At 33.4% G+C, this 22544-nt stretch overlaps 2 protein-coding genes across 3 annotated transcripts in view; one reads left to right on the forward strand and one right to left on the reverse strand.

The window, feature by feature from the left end:
* Positions 1–5069: 5069 nt before the first annotated feature.
* Positions 5070–18838, reverse strand: LOC136990685 (THUMP domain-containing protein 1). Of its 2 annotated transcripts, none has more exons than XM_067289097.1 (4): positions 18802–18838; positions 5917–6125; positions 5718–5852; positions 5070–5652 (listed from the first exon to the last, which is right to left on the reverse strand). In XM_067289097.1, exons 2-4 carry the CDS (start codon positions 6106–6108, stop codon positions 5116–5118), a joined length of 864 nt encoding a protein of 287 aa, XP_067145198.1. In that variant the 5' UTR covers positions 6109–6125; positions 18802–18838; the 3' UTR covers positions 5070–5115. The 2 variants fall into 2 exon arrangements, with proteins under 2 accessions (XP_067145198.1, XP_067145199.1); XM_067289098.1 differs by having other exon boundaries at positions 18744–18819.
* A 1018-nt stretch (positions 18839–19856) lies between these two features.
* The window catches only part of LOC136990684 (transmembrane channel-like protein 7), a 31137-nt gene continuing 28449 nt past the window's right edge, over positions 19857–22544 (forward strand). The window contains exon 1 of the mRNA XM_067289096.1: positions 19857–20073. Coding sequence (XP_067145197.1) covers positions 20040–20073 — 34 coding nt within the window. The 5' untranslated portion in view covers positions 19857–20039. The remainder of the gene's footprint in view (positions 20074–22544) is intronic.

A 22544-nucleotide genomic window follows, 5' to 3' on the forward strand; every position in this document is an offset into this window, starting at 1 on the left:
CGAACTTTATTTCCCACGATAAAATATTAGTGATTTGGAGAGAAAAATATTACTTTTTCACATAAAAAAAATTATAGTTATTTTCTCCCTTTTTCGATGAAGGAAATGACGTTGAATCTCCGACATAGGAGAAATTTTGGTTTAAACAACATAAGCTTAGATTGATGTATAAAATGCCAAGATAAGATAAATTTAAATGTGTAATTCTCAGTCTAAATCTCATATTTTTATGAAAAAATACCACTAACAGAAACAAACTAAGTTACAGTTACACTATAAAGACATGCCGCAAACTTTTGTTATTCCTAAACTACAGCCAAGATGTCCAAGTAACATGTTTATGCAAGATAGTGCAGATGTACCACCTAACACATTTGGCAATAAAAGGATAATCAGTTTGGTCTTTTCTGATGCAATGACCCATCTGTCCCCCAGTATTGGGCCTTGTGACTTATGGTTAAAGAGCTATTTGGAAAGCAGCATTTATACGGGTGGAATTACAGATTTATCAGAGCTAAAGAGGCCAATCTCAACGTTATGCTCAGTCATTGCTAATGCGATAACGACGTGTAACCAAGAGTGGCATAAAGCACGCTGAGGAATTTATTTGTTCCCACTGCAACAACAGAGCCATTATAGACCTCCATTTGCAAAAATTGTAACCCATTAGTTTTTCTGTGTCAAGATAAATAGGCGTACAAAATTTTATCGATCTGGCTCTCATGGCTTTGTCTCTAGAATGGTCTAAAGTGGTATAGTTTAATTATAGATACCTGTATTAATTTTACTTTTGAATTATTCTTGGAAAATCATAAATTTCTATGATTTAAATAGATTATGCAAATTATCAGCAGCAGCTTGTTATTGAGATGCTATTTGTGCAACTGCTGCCTAAGATCACAAATGCTTGAAATCTGAATGAGTAAGATGTTGTTCTAACAGATACAATCATCCTACCCGCACTCTCTAAACAAGTATATAAATAGCAGTATGTAGAGAAGTTGCAGCCAAAGTTCAAATGTTAAACTTGTGTGGCAAGCAGAAGTTTGACATTTAAACTCTAAGTAAAACACATTGCGCCACACGTTTCTGTCATACACTTGACTTGTGGGATATTGTTGAAAAATGGTGGAAGCGTTTAACGATGATGAATGTTACCAGCAAAGGTAAATAAACAAATTAAACTATTTTAAAAGTATTTATAGGATGTTTAATAACACTAAATAATTATTATTAATTAGAGTCGTGCCTCCTACCATACAATAGGACCACCTCATACTTTTGTCGAGGGAAGTAGTGACTTATGTAAATCCGAAAGCAGCTCCGGAAATTATTTTTAGAAAATTTACAAATGTTGATGGTAGAAGATACTGTGAAAGAACAAACCTACTCCGACAGAATTATGATAAGCTATTATGAACACAAATATGTGAAAATGCTATAGGCACTTCACATCACTTGCAAAAAGTTCAATAATTAAATAATATTTAGATTAAAATCGTTTGTTTCCTTACAATATTATTCATAAATGCTTAAATAGTCATAATTTAACCCCAAACACAAAAAAAAAAAAATGAATAAGTTTAAGCCAAACTTCTATTCACCATGCTAGATGTAGCAAATGCCGTGATCAACGTCCGAAGTTCATGTTTTGGACTGAAAAAGTCAGCCACAACCTCTCTCGTATTTATGTATTAAACAATGCTTTTAATTGAAATAAAATTAACAATTAGGTTATTCACCCAGTATAAAAGGATTATGAACTAGGAAAAACAAATACAGTATAACCTCTCTAAAATAGGAAGTTGCTCTTTTTAAGTAGGTTTCTATGTTAAATTTTACCATAAGCCAGAAATCCGTCTGACTCGGAAACACTAGGGGTTTTCGTTACAAACAACGTGACACAACAAACTGTATTTCCGAGAACAATTTTTTGAATCTTTTCAAAGATATGAAGGCCACGTGCCAAGGAGACGGAGGTACAATGGAATAATACATACAAGAGAGACTTCGGCCGTACATGACGTATTTAGTCGGCAGAAAAGAGGGTAAGAAGGGGGGAGAGGAGACAATAGAGAAAGGTAGGATCTCTCTGAACGGCATATGTAGAGCTACAGTACCCTCTATGTTTGATGTTAACATGCAGTTTTTAGGCTACAAGGCCATAGTCCCCTGAAGGGTCTAGAAAAAAAACCTGAGAGTAGCAAACACCAATGATTGAGTGCTGCCATGAATAGCTAAGTGTTGAAGTTAGTGCCAAGTGGCTGTTAGTAGGAAGACACATCTAATTAATACTAATAAAACTGAACGAGAACGAGAGCGCGAATCTTAATACTACTTAACGGCTAGACTAAAGATTGATGACATGAAGAAGTGGTGTAGAGTGAATGTATGGGAATTGAGAAAATCGGCAATGGATCAAGAGAAATGGAAGAAAATTGTGGAAAAGGCATCAGACACCTACGGGCAGTGAGCCCAGGGTTAATGATGATGATGATGACTTATCTGTAAAGTAAAAAGTAGTTAACAGGTTAGCTTTGCTTTGGTAAAAATGGGGCCCAATTGGACTTCAATAAGCCCTAGGCTCCAAAAAATCTAGATCTGCCCCTGTCGGCATCGATAACTAATATAAAAGGTATAAAATTCTATAATAGGTATGCAGATGATTGTTTCATTCTGTATAATAGGGATGAAATTAATCCTATAAGTTTGTTGAATATAGTTAATAGCGAGGTTGAGGCCGAAATTTTAAACGTGAAAACGTGTACGTTGGACGTTCAGCGCCACTTTCCTGTAAGCCTAGAAGTTTGACAGTGGTGTTTGGAAAGTCAGTGGAATCATGCTCGACTTTCCAAACTCCATTGTCAAACTCCTAGGCTTACAGGAAAGCGGTGCTGAACATCCAATGTACACATTTTCATGTTGAAAACTTTGGCCTCAACCTCGCTAATAATTTAGATAGTAACTTAAAGTTTGAAATAGAAGAACAAAACAATAAAAAGTCATTTTTAGATGTGTCGACATTAAGAAAACTAATTCAATAATAATACATAAATACAAATAAATCATGTGACGTAAAATATACACAAAATTCGGCTGTTGCTAAGCATTGTAACTTTAAAGAATGTAAAATAGTGTAAGACTCAATAAAAGCAGTAAAATATGAAACTAAAGCTAAAAAACAGAAATACTTTGAACATAGAAATTTTAAAAGTCAAAACAGAAAATAAGAATTAATGACAATTTGGGAGCAAAATTAGATGTAGGATGGTATGATTATTGATAAGAACAAAAATAAATAAATAAATTAATTAATGATGTAATAGTTGGTGACACTTGAAGTGTATACAAATTAGCCATAGTGTTCTAGCTGTGGGAGTGTGTTGCATCGGCACAGCTAATCAATTGTGTTGTAAGATGTTTCTGTCGATTCGGTTGAAGTGTCTACCGTGAGTACATGTCCATTGCTTCACATTTATAGTAATTTTGGTAATTTGTATTAGTGTTCCAAGGCAAAGTGAGGATTGTGAAATTATTACACTGGTTTACACACCTGTGATATTTTATGAAGTCATCATGTTTACAACAGCCTTTTAATGTATTTTATAATATTTATTGATGTACGAATGCCAACCGAAGAGGGACTATTTATTGTATCCAAAATGCATTTTGAATGTTCTTTTTTATATACATGTTAAAAGAGCCATAGTTTATTGTAGAATTTTATTAAGGTGTTAATAATCATTAAAGAATTTGTGAATTAATCTCATTCGCTGGTGTGATAAGCCCATATGTATGCATGTGTATTTATTTAGACTAAGTATTAAAGAGACACAAGGTCTTTGTTAGTATTAGTCTCTATTGGAATTAACTGGGGGCAGAACTGAAAATTTTCAAAAATTAGATGAGTTGTCGAGAACTAATTTCTCAAAAGCAAGCGATAAATATGATTCGTTGAAAACAACAAAAATAAAGTAACACAGTGGTGTCAACCTGCCTTGTACAGACTACAGAGTAATTAGTAACTAACCAATACTGACTGAGGATAAGTCGATTAACATTGTTGGTAATTGCATAGATTGAAGTTGACAATTAGAGTTAAAATTCCTCAAAAAGTCAGTTTACTGGGTAACTTGGTCTCTATTGCCGTAATGAGATTAGAATTTCAGACGGCAGAGCAAGTTCTCAGTACTAAATTGGCATGATTGCAGTCACAAGCTCATAAGGATTGCATCCACGAACTTTCAGTATTTAGTATTGAATACCTGGCACAAGTTCTCAGGAATAATGAGAACTTTATATAAGTAAAAGTGTCATACAGTTACTACAAAATTAAATGTAACTGTGGGATATTTATCTGGTGTAATTTAAAGATAAAAACACAAAAAAGTACTAAAACCTGTTCAAAACAGAAAAAAATAGCATGGCATGATTCCTGTTTGCACAGGTTTTACTGTAAATAAGTCATCAGAGATTTCTACTTACCATTAAGACATATTTTAATAAGCAAGCAGAAAACAGGTAAAATAGATTTAAGTGAAACTGTTTTTTAATTGATCTTCCTCATCTCCATTCAAGTTTTACAGAGATCTTCCATTGCAACCAGATCCTTGTCTTCCCTATTGTGTGTTTGAATCTTTGGTTGTCCCAGTAGTCTCTTCCCTTCTGGCTTCTTTTTAATTGAATGAATGATATATTCACCAACAGAAGGATTTCGTAATTTAGAGATAAAGTTTACTACAGCATAACTTTGATAACAGTAGTGCTACTCATTCCAACAAATGAGAAAATAATTGAATGGAACAAAGAAAATGGAGACCGGAACCCACAAGCCATCTAATTGGAGCACAGAAGAATTTAATCTTCTTATACTCGTGATTAAATTTCTTCTTCTTGTTAATCAGGAAGAGAGAGAAAAGAAAATGGTTTGTTCTACTGAAATCTCCTATACGGAGTATTCATAAATCAGCATTAATCAGTAAACATGACAATAGTTACCATTGTTTAATGCAAATGAGATGTAATAATGTTTTTCTTTGTTTAAAAAACAATAATTTTAACAATTGCAATGAAGATTTTACAAAATATAATTTTTATTTCTTTTAATGATTAAAATCAATCCACCGTATCTGTTTTAAGAGATTGTGTATTGGTTGGCATATCGTTCTTTACATCTTCCGATTCAGAGGAGGATGCCTCATCTTTTTCTTCTTCAGGCAACTTAACAGACTGTTTTGATGATAATTCTGTTATTTGTGCTAAATTATACTTCCGAAATTGCAAATAATCTTTTGCTATCCCTAAACAACACACAGTGTGTAAGATTTCTACAACAACAGCTAATTTAAAAAATTTCAGATCGGCTTTCCATGTTGGTCTCAGCTGGCTGATCTGTCGGTAAATCGAAGCTACAATAGCCTCCCTTCCGATGCTATTGTTATGGCGGATTTTAACGATGATGGAAAATGTCTGTTCGGTAGAATTGTCTTTAAATTTATCTAAGAGAGCCTCAACCGATTTTTCGATATTCTCGAGATAAGCCTTGCACGTTATCAGTATGGGTAACATTCGTAGGATACATCGTGTCTTCTGTATTTGTGATTTTTGTATATCTTCGAAAATGTCATACACGAGTTGAGAAGGATCATTTACCTGAGAAGAAAGTTCAAATATTAAAAATTTTATCTAAAAAAAGTTGAAGATTTTCTTAAATGTACCTCAGTTCTTATAAACAAACAATTTGAAACTTTAGTATCTAATTGCTGAAATCTTTTTGTTTTACTCTTCAGATTCTGCAATTCTAATTCCAATTCGCTTTCGACATCTTTCCGATCTTCTGCATCCGTCTCCGACTGAAATAAAATAATAAAGTTAATAGAACATTCTCTCAATACATTTTCGATTAATTCTGCATACCGCTTCCGGTCCGAACAGTCTGTCACCGTACTCGTTAAGTATGTTGTATGCTTCTCGAACGCACCGTTTCTCGTTGTTATTGCACGTGATCAGAATACCGAAAACACCTGGTTGTACAGTTCCGTACTTTTGCTTCTTTGAAAACTGTTTGTAGAACTTCTTCTTCCTTTTTTTCCTGGTATTCTGATTCATTGTTGACTCTTATTAATCTATCAAAAAATTGGACGGTAACTAGGAATACATTTTAAAATAAATAATTGTTTAAATAAAATATAAAATATAATAAAATATAATAGATAGCCAATGGTAACCTCCAACAATAAAATTATATATACATATAACTTGACCAATTTAAATTTATTATGTATGTAATAAATTTTAATAATTTGTGCACAATAACAACTTTAACTTCTGCTGTTTTGTAGCATTCAATATGGCAGCACTCGGTTTACAAGATCATGTGGTATTAAAAGATAAAAACACTAAGGAGATAAAATTAATTATTTGTGTATCTAATAGAGATAAATTATCTACAGTTTGTAGTAACGTGTTTTGTAATGAATTAACTTATTAATTAAATAAAAATAAAATTACCATGTACCCCAACTTTGGGATTTTTTGATCTCCTTCCCCCCTTTGTAACATTTTGCGTATCAACAGATACCACCATTTTTCTCTTTGCCCTTAAAAATAAAGAAAACATTGTAACTTTATTGCTTTGATACAAATAAACTCAAAAATTGGGATGTTTGTGTCTCTACTATTTTCCAAAAGTGTGCAATCTACACATTAAAAAAAAGCAAACAAACATAAAAAAGGGAGCACTTGCATACGTCAGAATCCGTAACCTCCCTACTGTGTTCAAGCGTGTATATCGGTTCAATCTCAAATCCCCTTATCGGGGAAACATTTTTTATGGATGGCTCCTATTGATTGGTATTCATCACAACAGGTGGCAGCACCAGCACCAAAACATCCTGGACCCTTGGTACTTCCGGTTTTTTTTTCTTGCGTGCCCAAGTAAACAATATCTGTTTTAAAAAATGTCTTCAAATAATCATCTTAGAATCTGTAAAACAAGTAAAAATTGTCGAAAGGAAACTAAAAAAAAAACTGTTTTTTTAAGAATTAGACTAATTTTATAATTACAATCCTGCTTCGTAAAGGAGCATTAAGAGAAAAATACAAATTCAACAGTATTTAAACATTGCGGATTTCTTTAAAGTGCACTCTGTAGGTAAGAGGTAGGGAATAGATCGATTTAATCCATTCTCATGCATCTATACTTAAAATTGATCGATAATTTCTTTATAATTTTGCCCTCGTGAAGTCTGCGAATAAATTACTTAACATAAATTTGGCTTTAATATTAACCGACGAAGTATCTAATGCTGAAAATTAGCCTTTAACTTAAAAGTTTGCATGATATTTTATTTAAAAAATGAATTTTTTAAATAAAATATCATGCATGAAAAATGAATTTTTTAAAGCTTCATTTTCGTTTTGTTTCTTAAGATAATGCTCGATACCTCGGCACACAACTGCAAAATAAACTTCATAAATATTGGAGGAATGAGAGATAGCAAATCGAGCGCTGCAATATAAAATATGTAGCCCGTAAGATATTAATACGAGAAAATTTCATTAATATTTAAGAAAAATAAACATTAAATAGAAAAAAACATACTGTAAATATTGTGATTTTAAGGTTATACAGGATATTTCGTAATCTGTGCACATATCAAAAAGATCTGAAGATCAAAATATTGATAAGTAAACTTTATAAATGTAAAAAAAATTAGTGGAAGAATCCTAGTATTTACATATTTTTATCACATTTAAACTGTATAAAACTGGGTGTACCTTGATCATAAGTACATTAAACCAGATACTATATCTTAAACATGGTGTACCTTACTTATACAGGCTCTAGGTACGTACATCCAAACTATGGAATCAAAAGAAAAGAGGTGCAAAATGCATGTTGCCAGAAAACCAGGTTAAAATTAATTTTTTGTACATGTACATCATTACCACCTTAACATACAAAAAAACCACTTCTTGACTTTTGCAATCCCCATCTGTCCTTGTATTTGTGTGTAATATTCATGTTCTTCACGGAGCTGCAAATTTTCATCTAGAAATTCTGGCTTAGCTTCTCTGACACTTAAATGCCTCTTAGAATATATATATCCTCATTTGCTTAATCTCTAGTTTGAGATTCCACTAACTGAATTTCCTGTTTTGTTAACTTGATTTCATTGATGAGTTTCTTTTCAAGTTCAGTACATGATAATGAAACATCCTTGAAACACAGAACTTTATGAATAATTGATGGTTCAGGTGACTGTTCATTTGGTGCCAAGTCAAATTCTGATTCGCTAGATGTTTCTGTTTCATCACTTTCACACAGTGACATCTATGATTGATGTTTTTTTACCAGTGGCCTGATTCATGAATGACAACATAAATCTATCTTTAGTAACAATCATAACTGATAAAGTTATAAAGACATTAGTTATATTTTGTAAATATGTAATTACTTTCAGAGATTCCAGAAAAAATTTCTGATCCAACAGTGTTGGAGTTGGAGGATGTGATAACACGTCTGTTTTTTGTTTGGTGGGAATGGATTATTCTGCTTTGATTTTGAAAAACAAATATTTGAAATTTGGCTTGGTTCAACCTACATTATGTTGAAACGTTTTCTGTCCAGACTACATTTTTCCTTTTACCATGCAAATCTAGGGAAAAAATGTTTTAGGTACTTGTTTACAAACTCGAGATCACAGGTTGTGAAACAAGAGGTTTTACAATGTAAGAATAGAGATCCACTAACGTGATCTTGGGCCATGCTTTCACGTTATCGTGAAATAACATTTTTGCTAAATCGTCGTCCATTGGATCAGGCAGTTCTTGCTTGTTGAACATTAATTTTTGCTTATACCTACGTCTGCTTAATTCATCTAAACTGTTATAATATTTGCTGGACATTTTTTGGAACAGAAATGATTGTGACTGATACTCACGATACTTTTTCGCATCGACTATTAACACTGGCAACACAATTTCGAGGTTCTACCAGAAGTTGAAGAAGGTCCAATCACATGACTTGCCTCAGGCTTTGTTTACTTTTAGACACAGTCAATAGATGGTCATTATATTAAGCAAAGTCATCCAGTTGATAAGTGAGATTTATCGCTAGCAAAGTAAGTAGACTGCTTATTAGCTAAAAGCACCTTGGACTTCTTGGTTGTGTTGCCAAATTTGTTTTGAATAAACCACATACTTAGAGTTTTTGGAGGAAAAAGCACACAGATTATTTGAGTAAATATTGTATTTAGAAATAAAAATAAAATTCAAAATCTACAGTTAAAATGAAATATTACACAATGCAAGTCTGTATGCCTTCAAAGCCACTTCAGTGTTGTCACACAGAAAAATTACATTAGTACAAGTGCAGCTCCAAACAAAGAGTATGGACCTCTACACCCTTTGACTTTTCTATCCTATGGGAGGGATGTCCGTGCCCCCTTTCTGTCTCAGTTGTCCTTTCCTAATCCCAGGATGTAAAGCCAGTTTGCCTCCTCATGGTGCACCCTGGATAATGTCTATCTGTGAACTAAATGAACTAGCAATTTTTGGCATCCAAATAATCTGTAAGATCTCCTGGACGAATACACATCTTTTCAATCTTTTCAACTAAACTTTACATGTCTCCTTATTACAAAGACCCCTATAAGGGCCCCAGTACCAAAAACCTTGGACTTCAAATTAATATTGAAGGCATTAGTCAAGCAAAATGCCAATACTTACATAGAATTCTAAAGGATAACGAAATTGATATAGTTGTAATTCAAGAGACTCACACTGAGAATGAATGCCAGCTTCAAGATAACAGGTGTGATTCTTGGTTTTGAACTAATTGGTTCAACTTACCACAAAACATATGGTACAGCAACATTGAGGATGTCCTATTTTGTAAAACTACTATTGATGATAACATTCATGTGATCACTATACAGGTTGGCCAAATCACAATTAGCAATATCTATAAGCCTCCAGCTACAATTTGGCCACAACATGTCATATCACAATTACCTCATCCTGCTGTCTACCTAGGAGACTTCAACAGCCACCATGAGCGCTGGAAATACCATGATCAAAATGGTGACACGGTAATTAAATGGGCAGAAGAAAGTAATCTCTATCTTCTGTTTGATGCAAAAGATTGATGCACCTTTAAGTCCAGTGCTTGGGGTCGTGAACCCCAAGATAACCCTGATTTATGCTTTATCTCTTCAGATGAAAATAGACAACCGTTACCAGCTACAGGCATAGTCTTAAATCAGTTCCTGCATAGCCAGTACTGCCCAATAATTATCGAAATTGAACTTAGTATTCCTATAATACTAAGTTCAATTTCGCTAGCAAAGCAAGTACTTTTAGAGTACTTTTTTGGCATACCATGTTCAAGATGGAATTTTACTAAGGTTAACTGGACCTTGTTCTCTGAATGAATCTTGACAAATGTTTGGGGTGAATCCCACCTACATCCAACAACTTTAAAAGGTTTGTCGGAGCACTGTTTAGTGTAGCCAAAAAATGTTTATCTAGAGGATATTGCAAGATATATATCCCTGGATGGAGTAAAAAAAGTTAATCTCTGTATAAGAAGTTTCTGGAATCTGATGATCTTGAAATAGGGGATGAACTACTTCATAGCTCAGATGAGACCAGGTGCCTTAGACAGATGAACACTGTTCAGAATTTGGATTTTACAAAGTCAAGTAGGAAGGCGTGGTCCCTGCTTAGAAGACTGGGAAGAGCAACCATCAAACCAGGTAGAGAAATCTTGGTTATTCCAAGTATCATTGCAGAACATATACTAAATACATCTAGAGCTCCTAGAAATTGTGAATTTACAATTAAGATTAAAAAAGAACTTATGTCCCTCAAAGCTAAATGTTTATATGATACAGCATATTAACTACCCTCGAAGAAATCTCCACTGCTCTTAAACAAATAAAAGCTGGTAAAGTCCCTGGAAATGATGGTGTACATCCTGAATTCTTGTTACACAGCGGCAAGTACACTAAGCAATGGATGGCTCACTTCTTTACAGACATCTTACAGAAAGGTAATATTCCTTGGCTATGAAACAAGCTAAAATAATAGCTATCTTGAAACCCAGAAAACCTAATAATAGACTAGAATTATTGACCTATCTCACTCCTGAGTGTGATGTACCAGTACAAGCTTTTAGAGAGACTTATTTAGAACAGACTCAGTAATACAGTTTTTGATAACATTCCAGTAGAGCAGGCTGGTTTTTGACCAAATAGGAGCTGCACAGACTTAGTACTGGCTTTTACAACTTTCGTAGAAGCTGGATACAAAAGACAACTAAAAACATCTGCGGTATACATCGATCTTACTGCATATGACACTGTCTGGCGGCATGGCCTAATCTATAAATTGCTCCGAGTGATACCCTGCTTAAAAATAGTTAAAATAATTGACAAGATGTTAAATAACCGACCCTTTCAAATTATCCTGGGAAATCTGACTAGATAAGAAAACTAAATAATGGCCTGCCTCCTGGCACCACTGCTTTTTAGTCTTTACATAGCTGACTTGCCTCTAACAAAAGCAAGGAAATTTGGGTTTGCAGATGATTGGGTGATTGCCATGAGATAAAGGTCAAGTTATAAACTCCGTAACGTAAATGTTTGCTACATTGGATATCTATAGCAATAGTTATAAACTACCATAAGGCCTTTTCCATATCTGTAAAGGAACAAACTTTTTTACGATTTACGAAGTAGTCCATCATGAGCATGTGCAAAATCATCGGCTGATGTTGCCACATCTAATACTATAATTATTTATTCATCTTATCATTTTTCTATTTTTTTTATGACCAAAGTAACTCTTATCTTAAAATTTTATATTATTCAAAAGTAGCATTGTTGGTCAGAAGTTATGTTGCAATCAATTTGTTATTTTTGCTCGATCTGGCAACACACTGGCATCAGTGATCACGATTATGATTATTCTTCTGCCATTTTTTGAATGTCTAGCTGCTTTTACTACGATGAAGAATACTGGAGAATATTTAGATGATTTATTAATCCAAGTTATTCAAGAATTTCCTTTTCTATATGACAAAAGCCTTTAAGAACATCAAAAAAATAAAATAACTCGTGGAAGACCGTGGCAGAGACTGTGCAAATGACAGGTATGTAGTCACCAAAATGTATATAAAGTAGATATGCACGTGCAGTTATTTGAAAATATATTATCTTTCAGTTCCTGAAGCCCAGGCTAGATGGAAGCTATTAAGAGAATGTTTTGGGAAAGAAGACAGAAAATATACTCTGTCTGGGAGTGGGAAAACATCACACAGCCTGTATGGCCTTTGTATGAATCAATGATGTTTTTAAAGAATATAGTAAAACATTGCAAGTATGAATGTGTAGTTGACTATATTTTGAAGTATTTATGACAGTGTTTCTCAACCTTCAGATGTCTGAAAAAGTTATACAGGCCTCAATTTTTTAAACCTTTGTAGATATTACCTCCTTGGCGCATTATTAACCACCTTACTAACCTATGCCAGATGTCGCCGACGTCAGGAATCTGTTATGGCATGCAGAGAGAGAAAAAGGTATTACCAATATTTGGGACATACTATTCTATTTATAACATAATAAATCTAAAATCATGTTTTTAAATACACATGGAAACAATAAATTAAATTGGAAGTAAACTATTAAAAGTGAAGCATCATTTAACAAAATTTTAATCTTTATTACTTTATGTCTGCCTGCAGACCACCTGTTCCATCATTGCAGACTAGATGTGGTCTGTGGACCACAGGTTGAGAAATACTGCTTTATGATATTGCACAGTATTCTCAAATAGTTTTATTGGCTTTCAAGACTCAATGTAATTATGCACCGCCAACCAGTCTTGAAGCAGAAACATCAGCACTCCATGAGAGTAAAAGAGTACTCCATGGGGATGTGTCTGCATCCCCTTGAAATACTCTTGATGTATTAACCAGGGATGTTTCATACAATGAACAAGATGACTTCTGTTGTGATGGTGCATCAACCTCCACTGGTGACAGTAGATCAACTCAACTGACAGATACAAAAAGAAAAAAAATAACAACAACAGAAACTGATAGCAAACTGGAGACAAGTATACTAAATACTTTATCGGCTGTGCAACCCTTTCTGAATAACATTCAGAATCGCACCAGTGAGGATTTTTTTGTTGAATCGGATTCTGCGAATATGACGGAAATAATGAAGAAAATGAATACAAACGAACAAACAATTTAAAATATAAATTCTGAAATTTTTGGCCAAGTATGAATAAATTTGAACACTCCAAGAACTGTTGTTTTGTTTGATTTGATAACTACATATGAATATACAGACAGTATTTGAATATAAGTATATACATCATTAGTACCTATATTCAAATATATATTTTTACAGATTCCTCTATGTATAGTAAAACTATCTTTATTATACATACAGGAAAGGGAAACAAAACAGTAAAATTTCTTTAAGACATAACAAGAAGACTAGATTATTCCAAAACCTTTAATTAATATATAAAACTGATACAATTATCAAAAATATACATTTCAATCAAAATAATCAAATATTACAAAATAATAACTAACTATCTCCTAAATATTCTAAAATTTTAATATCTTCATGGATCTGGCAGGGTTCCTCGATTAACAATCCTTAACTGCCATGGTACACGTCCCTCATTCACGAAAAACTCCTTTAGAGCATTCGGATTACTGTACGCTCTCTGTGCAGAATTCCACGATCCACATTGGAGAGGCTTTAATTATATTTTGTATTAGGAGATGGCTCATCCCAGAGCTCACCTGGAATGAAATCACCAGAGATATTTTCCTGGTCTACAAAATTTGGGGAGCAGTATTCTTGTACTGAATTATTTTTCATTATGAAGTTATGCAGTGTAACTGTGCATAATACCATTTTTGTTACGACATCAGGAGATGCCGTAATTGATTGATGAAAAATGCACCATTGCAATGCCAAAATTCCAAATGTACTCTCTATAACCCTTTTTGCTCGGGAGAGACGATAATTAAAGATAGATTCACCCTCTGACAAATTCATTCCAGGATAATGGCTCATAAGTTTTAGTTTCAGTGGAAGTGCAGAATCTGCAACAAATGCAAATGGAAGGGTTGTGTCTGTACCTGGCAGATTTCCCTCATTTGGCAACTTTAACTTGTCAATGTTATTCGACAGGAGACTGCTTCCAAAGGCTGACAATGACAAAATAGCATCAGAGTCACTCCCATATGCTCCCACATCTACAAATGTAAATCTGTAGTCTGCATCATATGCAGCCATCAGAACAATGCAAACATTGGTGGTGCCTTGATCCTGACATGTTTTCCATCTATTGATCCTAAGCAGAGAGGAAACTGCCATTTCTCCCAAAATTTGTTTTGTATCTGCAACCATTCTGCATATGATAATGATGCTATATATGTTGGCTTCAGTTCCTCCCATATTTCTGTACAGACCTGGAAATACATAAAAACATTGGAGAATTGGAAAAGAACATGTACCATACATATAAAATTGACTAATTTAATTATGAAATTAGTCAATTTTATATTTATACAATTAGAGAAATTTAACTTTTAATCTAGAACTTTATCAAACTGACAGACAGAAGTTAGGTATGACAAAACTAATCACTGGTCAACAGTAAGAAAAATTTTTTAAATACATATATGTAAATAAGTTTTGAGTATCATTTGTCACAGATGTGGATACATTCATTATTACAGTTGAACCTCGGCATACGACCTTAATCCGTTCCTGATGTTTGGACTTATACCAAACCAACCTTTCCTGTAAGAAGTAATGTAAAAATGATTAATCCATTCTCATGTAAAAAAAACTCCTGTTGATATGGTATATTAATGGGGTTGTAAAATAATTGAAACACTGTTTGAGCACATTAATAAAAGAATAAATTTTATTATAGATTTTTAAAGTTATTACAGTAATAATTGGAAATAATTGCTTCTGATACGCTGTTGCCAGCACATTGTTTTTCAGTTATCCAAAGCAAAAGCAATTTCTCAACATGATCTAATGTCTCCAATCTCTGCTTAGAAATTGATTTAACCCCTTTTGCAACGTTAGCAGATTTAATGTCTTTATTTTTCACGATTGTCGATATCGTCATTCTCGGAATACGGTATGCAACAGCTAAATCTCGAACATGCATGCCACCTTCATATTTCTCAACAATCTCTTTTTTCAGTTCCATTGTGATTCTAGTCATTTTTTAGTTTTCTGTTGCTTTTCATTTGCCTTTTTGCAATTCATGATTAATAAAAATAATAAAGTTCTACTTACAAATTAAAATCAGAAGAAATTTAACAAAGTTATAGACTGTGGCACCATGGACATCTAGTCTGGTCTAGTACACTGAGAGTGCTACTTGTTCATAGATAGTGTGTATAATTGAATTAAGTCATATACAGAGCAAAATTTGTTTCGTCCAAACAGGATGTATTCCGAATTGGACATATTCTAAAGCAGATGTATACCGAGGTACCACTGTATTATTATATTGCTTACATTCATAAATTTAATTTTAAAAATTACAATTATTTATTTAATATTACACAAATTTTAATATAGACAATTTTTCTTTTAATATATATATAAAAAATGGAACTGAGATGAAAGTACTGACCTCCACTATGATTTTTCTAGCTGTACACTTTCCTATATTGTAATCCCAAGCCATATTTTGAGTACTGCCTCCCTATGCCAGGTATCTGTAAAAAATATATATTATAATATTAAAGTGGATTGATTACACAGCTGCAGTTTTAATTATAATTTGTATTTTTGTCTCACTTTAATGTCAACGCAAGTTTCATTTCCGGATGAGTTGCTTGACCATGTAGTTTGTACAGTCTTCTCCACAGGTGTCTCAACAGCTTGTGGAAGAGATCCACGTTCGTCCTTGTATACTTAAAAAATTCCTTGGGATTGACAGCCTTCATTCAACGAAATAACGTGAATTGGCAAAGTGGCCTGTTTATGCTGATGGGACGTACTTGCCATCGACGTCATCGTCAATTTGTCCGCTTTTTATTAATAACAAAAGCGCCTACACTTATTGCCTGCAACGCAATCATTGCAGCACATTCTTGATGAGTAGTCACGTTGTCTCTCTCAAAGTTTCATCGGTTGCTTCCTGCACAACATCCAATTGTATATCAACTGATGGCAACTTAGCGCATGTGCAGTTGGTAAATTCTCCGTATCCCTACCGTAAAAGTTTGATCAATCCAAACTTTTCTTACAAAATATGATACAGCCATACGGATACGATAACATTACAGTGTTTATAACTCAAAGACCTTGTGATAACTGAGAAAACCCTGACAGAGGATTTATCTACCTTAGGAATATTTTTGCCAATGGAGACTTCAATTGAGTATGACAAAAACTGCAGCTACTTGCTTTCACCTTAATAACAAATTGGCAAATGAAGAACTAAAGGTTTATTTTGAAAATAATCTACTGAAATATAATAAGAACCCGAAATATCTTGGTGTCACTTTGGACAGGACTCTGTCATTTAAAACACATCTGATGAATCTTGCTGCCAACGTTAATACCAGAAACAACATCCTCCAAAAGTTATGTGGAACCACATGGGCTCTTCAACATGTACCTTACAGATCTCTGCTCTTGGCTTGATTTTCTTTGCAGTGGAATACTGTGCACTGGTATGGATGAACAGTGCTCACATTAAAAAAATTAGATGTCCAATTAAATAGTATCCTATGTATCATAACAGGTACTCTTAAATCTACTCCTAATGATTGGTTACCTGTTTTGAGTCATATCCCTCTGCGTGTACTCATGGATGATACTCTACTCAGGAAATATAGGAAAATAATGTGTAGTCCACAACTCCCGATTCATCAGGATATTGAAGACCTCAATATAAATCGACTTAAATCAAGACATCCCCCTCTCTTAAGAGCTAAGTTCTTGAATTCCAGTAATTTCAATCTTGGAAAAGACTATGGGCCGACGTCTATCCAATGGAAAGTCAACAACTCTCTTGTATCACAACATGACCACCTGGTTTTGAATTATCCAGAAATTCTTGGTGTGCTAAATAGAATTCAGACAAAACATGGGATATGTAGAGACAATCTTTTTAAGTGGGGAAAAGTTGCATCCCCACAGCGTGATTGTGGTGCTGAAAGACAGACCATGCATCATATTTTGAAAGATTGTCCAATAAAATCCTATCCAGGAAAACTGAATGACTTCCTGATTGTGACTAAAAGTGCTCTGAACTATGTTCTTGACTTAGACTTACATTTGTGATTTTTTTTTACTAACTAGATGTGTAGCCATACACTAAATAAATAAATTTTCTAATCCCCAAGGGGACTCCAAATAACAAAAAATTCATGATTTCTAGGCTATTCTACAAATATACTAAGCTCATCCAGAAAGTAAGTACCATTTGGGTATTAAAAAAGATTTGCAATTTGTTTTCATTTGTATTTCATTACAGAAAAATCTACATACCTTAAATTACTTTTTGACATATTCACCTTTCTAATTAAGGCATGTGTCATATCTTGGAACTAATTGCAACATACCCGCTTCATAGAATTTGGCCACCTGCAACCTGAACCAGTTCTGGACGTTTACCTTGATCTCATCATCACTTGCAAAGAAATTTCTTAAGATGAGAAAACAAATGGAAGTCAGATGGAGCTAGGTCTGGACTATAAGGAGGGTGACAGAATTGTTCCCAGCGAAATGAATCAAGCAGAGTCGTCGTTACGTGTGTGGTATGCAGTCGCACATTGTCATGCATGAACACAATGCCAGAAGTCAGTTGTCCACGCCTTTTGTTCTGTATCGCATGCCGTAACTCCAGAACTGGTTCAGGTCACAGGCGGCTGAATTCTACGAAGCAGGTATGCTTCATAGAAATTGCAATTGGTACCAAGATATGACAAATGTCTTAATTTGCATGGTGAATATGTCAAATAGTAGTTTAAGGTATGCAGATTTTTCTGTAATAAAATACAAATGAAAACAAATTGCAAATCTTTTTTAATACCCAAATGATACTTACTTTCTGGAGCTTAGTATAAGAAACTAACAAACAATATTTCTCCTTTGTTGTATGTCGACTAAAACCATATTCCTCATTTCAGAGGTCAATTTAGCCCAGAGTGCAATTGGTGCAGCCTTGCGAGAGCACTGATCTGACAACAAATTATAGGACACATTGCCCAGTAAAGTGGCTTTAACACAACCAGATAAGCAAACCAATGGCATCATCTGTTTCCTACGAAACAGAGGAAACCATCAGTTTACCTAATCCAACTGTGTTACCAGGTAACATACCCATAGTTTGAAGTTTCTTGCATAATGTATGATGCTCTTTTTTATAGTCTGCATAGGTATGATCTACAGCTGTAACAAAATTCAAACATCCTCATTTAGAGCTGCATTTGTACTTATATGAAATCAGACATGTTTTATTTTAAAATTGAGGTACAAGTAGGGGTGTTCAAGTAGGCTACTTACGGGACTCAATGACAAGGTGACGCAATTCCCCAAACTTTCCAACAGTTAGGAATGTTTTTAAATTCTAAAATTTTCCAAGACACGTGGAAACCATATTTAAAATAACAATCATTAATTCGTAAATGTAGCATATATATACTGGATTATATTTATATTTACCGTTATTACTTATCACCTATAATTCACAATTTAATTTTTTCCACCGCTCAAGATTTACCTAAACTTTGCTTGTCTTCCACATGGCGTGATCTTCTGACAATTTTGGAAGTGTTGCCAGATGTGCCAGATGGAATCCTAAAGATTTTCCTAAATTAAAGAATATCATAAAAAACGATCTCTGTGATGATAAAAATATAATTAATGAATAAAATTTAATTTTTAAAAATATTAGCTGTAGAGTTTGTTATTTATTCCGAAAATATATTTAAAATGGAGAAGTCGGCAGGTAACTGCGTTCTAAATAATTTAAATAATAGCGAGGTTGAGGCCGAAGTTTTAAACGCGAAAACATGTACGTCAGACGTTCAGCGCCGCTTTCCTGTAAGCCTAGAAGTTTGACAATGGTGTTTGGAAAGACAGTGGAATCATGCTCGACATTCCAAACGCCATTGTCAAACTTCTAGGCTTACAGGAAAGCGGCGCTGAACGTCCGACGTACACGTTTCCGCGTTTAAAACTTCGGTCTCAACCTCGCTAATATCCTAGGATGATTTGATAGAGAATTTCTGTTTTTTTGCGTCCTGTGTTTTTTGTGAAAATTCCTGGGACTTTTCGATTGCCTCGGATCCCCCAGAGCAATAGACTAACGCCATAACCGCATCGGCCATCCGTCCATTCTATAATCCTAATAGTTTGTAGGTCATTCCGTGTTAATCGTTCAAATCTCCACGCTCGAATCCTTAAATTTTTAGTTTTATTACTACTCGAATCTCCCAACACCTCCTCAGTCCTCGCAGTCGTGTCAGAATGGCCGATATAAGGCAATTCGGCAAAACGGCCAATCCTCAGCTCGATTATTCGGCACGTGTTAAGCAATTCGTTTGTAGCGTACGCGTTATTAAAGTTTGGTTACTTTAAAATTAAAAGCAAATCGCCCGATAAGTCGACGGTCGATCACTTTCAAAACAGCGTGTATTTTGAAAATTCTGAATAAAGTCAATTTATGCGAGCACTTGGAAATTTGTATAGCCATTTTAACCTAGTCTAGCGTGGTTCTATTATGCGTGCAATCGTGCGACCTACACGCGGGCCAAGTCGAGTGTATATATACACTACCCGCCATCTGTCGACAATCGACGGTAACACACGTGATTCATCAGTCACGTGGCTGAACTCAGACGGGAGTTCATGGTTAAGAGTTCAACCAGGAAATGTAAACAAAGTACGAAATCAATCAATTGTAACACTTTAAAAAGTTTTTATGTGCCAGTATCTTATTTATAGTCACAAGGAGAAATGGAACTGGAGGAAATACGCGTGGAGGAAATAGGTAAAGACTTTTTTTAAATTCATTTTTAAAGAGAAAAGTGTGGATTTTTAAATTTTCGTTCTTAATTGTGAAATATCCGTATTCTTTTTAGTATAACGACATGTTTATAGACATTATCCGCACACTAATACGTGAAACATATGTAATTTGACTTCTTACGACCGTGCTTTCTTCTTAGAATTGCACAGGAAGACACGCAAAGATCATTATCTACATATTCGTACAAAATTTCTTTTTTTCTTTTCCACTTCATTGTCGAAACGGAATGCTTTTACGAAATTGACGAATATCTATAAATAGTAAGAAATCGATGTAAAACGGGAGCTGTGTAATATACACACCTATAAATACCATCCACATTTCATTTTGTTTGCCATCTCTAACCGTGGCCTGCATAATGAAAGTTTTGAGTCCATTAAAAGAGTCTGAACGTTTTTATGAAATTTTTAACAAAGAAAACATCTAAATTAAGTAATTAATTGGATCTTTCTAGTTTATTTAGCTTGCAAATCCTAATCTTGCTGGTCGAATCTCCTTTTTTCTCTCTGTTTATGTTTTATTTTTCCTAGCTGGACAATTTTTGCCTCTGTAATCTGTCTACGGCCTTTTAAATTAACTGGACAGTTTAATGGAATGAAATATAAATAAGAGGATGATGAAGATATCCATTTTCCACATCTTTTTTGTGTTGGCATCTGTGTGAATTTGCACACTTTGTATAATTATTATGTAGGCCTACTGCTGTAATGTGTAAGAAGATTAATACGAATTTTCTATCCGAGATAAGGTTTTATATAATTTCAGAATATTAAATACAGCTAATGCATTCGGTGAATTTTAGACTTGAAATATATTATTATATTGTATATTCTTCACAGGGCTGGGTTTAGGTGATAGAGATGATTATGCTCCTAAGATTTTAACTGCTAGCTCAAGCTTTATTATTTCTTCCAAATGATATAAATATATCACTATTTTTCAGTTTTGTTATGTTTTTATGTTGTTAAATTACATAAAATTTTATTTTAGATAATTTTTTTAAACTAATAAAATGTTTATATATTGTTTATTCCATTACACATTTGCTGTCGGATCTGTCTTTTGGTTTTTTATAGTTAAATCTCCTGTCCAAAATGTATTATCGATGTTCTCTGTAGTTAATTTCCTCCGGTACATCTCTCGTTAACACATATTTATGGGTCAAATCCACAAAATGAGTTTTGTAATGGTGATATATAATATGTTTATTTGGCATGACATATATTTTTATTTTTAGATTTTAGTGCAGATTTAAGATATAATTTTATTTTTACATTTTAGCATGATAACTTTGTAATAAAAACAGAATTACAGTTCGTATAGAATTTTACTTATAGAGTTTATCTAACATCCATAGACTAACAACTAATTTTTGAAATTCTTTTACAATGATTTCTTTCACTATATAAAGCTTTTGTTATGATTCAGTTAGAATATGATGAATATTTTTCTCTCATTTTTTAAAATATATTTTCTTTTATTTTATTTAGAACATTTAAAAAAATTTTTATTAATTAACACTAATTGACAATCTGTCTTTTCTTTGTTTGTAAGTAAATCTGGCTTTGTGGCACTCCTAGACAATTGCCTAGGTTTGTCTAATGGTAAAACTGGCTCTGATATACGTACCGATTAAAACAAGTTACATATTATTGAATTTTCGGAGAAATATATTCTCTGAAAATTTAATAAATTAAAACTTAATTAGCATTCTTGCTTCGTAAAAACTAAAAATCGAAAAAAATTATAAATTAATGAATACGTATTCATCTATAAAACTATTTTGTTTACATATTATTCACTTATTAAGGAAATTATACTTGACTTAATTTCTGTTTAAAAAAATTAATTCAATGATTCAAAAAAAAATGTTAAAATTAATTAAGCGTGAATTAAGTTCATTGAAATTAGCTTATTTCTTTTATACAAATAACCATTCGTTCACACTTCGGCAAGTAAAGGTAAAAAAATAAGTAAATAAGTACATATAATTTTTTCTAATGGCTTTTAAATCAAAATAAAAATTTGTAAAGTGTTACTGCTTAACTTTTTGCATTGTCAGTTAATGCTGTTTTATTTTATGTGATTTATGTATAGAAAAAGTCCTTTAATTTTACTAAATTTAATGGGATATAAAGGGTATAAAGCGATCGTAAAATTTCTATACGTGAGATTGTCGTGGGTTTTCCAGTTAGAGAATATCTGAATAAAATTAACATGATAAACCTTTAATCCGGCACATTTAATCTACACTTCCATTCCGTTGGAAACTTTGCTATCTTTTAAAATAGCTTGAGTAAGTTTCAAAGATTAGCAATTAATAAAGTTAAGTATGCTGGATTAAAGGTTTAGTGTGTGAATTGTTGACATTGAGTACCTAGTTAGTGTGATCCTTCCTTCCACTTATCTGTCTTCTTTAATTATGTGTTCTT

This window comes from Centruroides vittatus, unplaced genomic scaffold (genome assembly GCF_030686945.1).
Source record: "Centruroides vittatus isolate TY-2023 unplaced genomic scaffold, ASM3068694v2 contig_1322, whole genome shotgun sequence".
Lineage (NCBI taxonomy): Eukaryota > Metazoa > Arthropoda > Arachnida > Scorpiones > Buthidae > Centruroides > Centruroides vittatus.

Coding starts and splice junctions, on each gene's coding strand:
- LOC136990685 (XM_067289097.1), bottom strand. CDS start 6,108: ATGAATCAGAATACCAGGAAAAAAAGGAAGAAGAAGTTCTACAAACAG. Junction 5,853..5,916: donor GACTGTTCGGACCGGAAGCG/GTATGCAGAATT, acceptor ATTTTATTTCAG/TCGGAGACGGATGCAGAAGA. Junction 5,653..5,717: donor GTTTGTTTATAAGAACTGAG/GTACATTTAAGA, acceptor CTTTCTTCTCAG/GTAAATGATCCTTCTCAACT.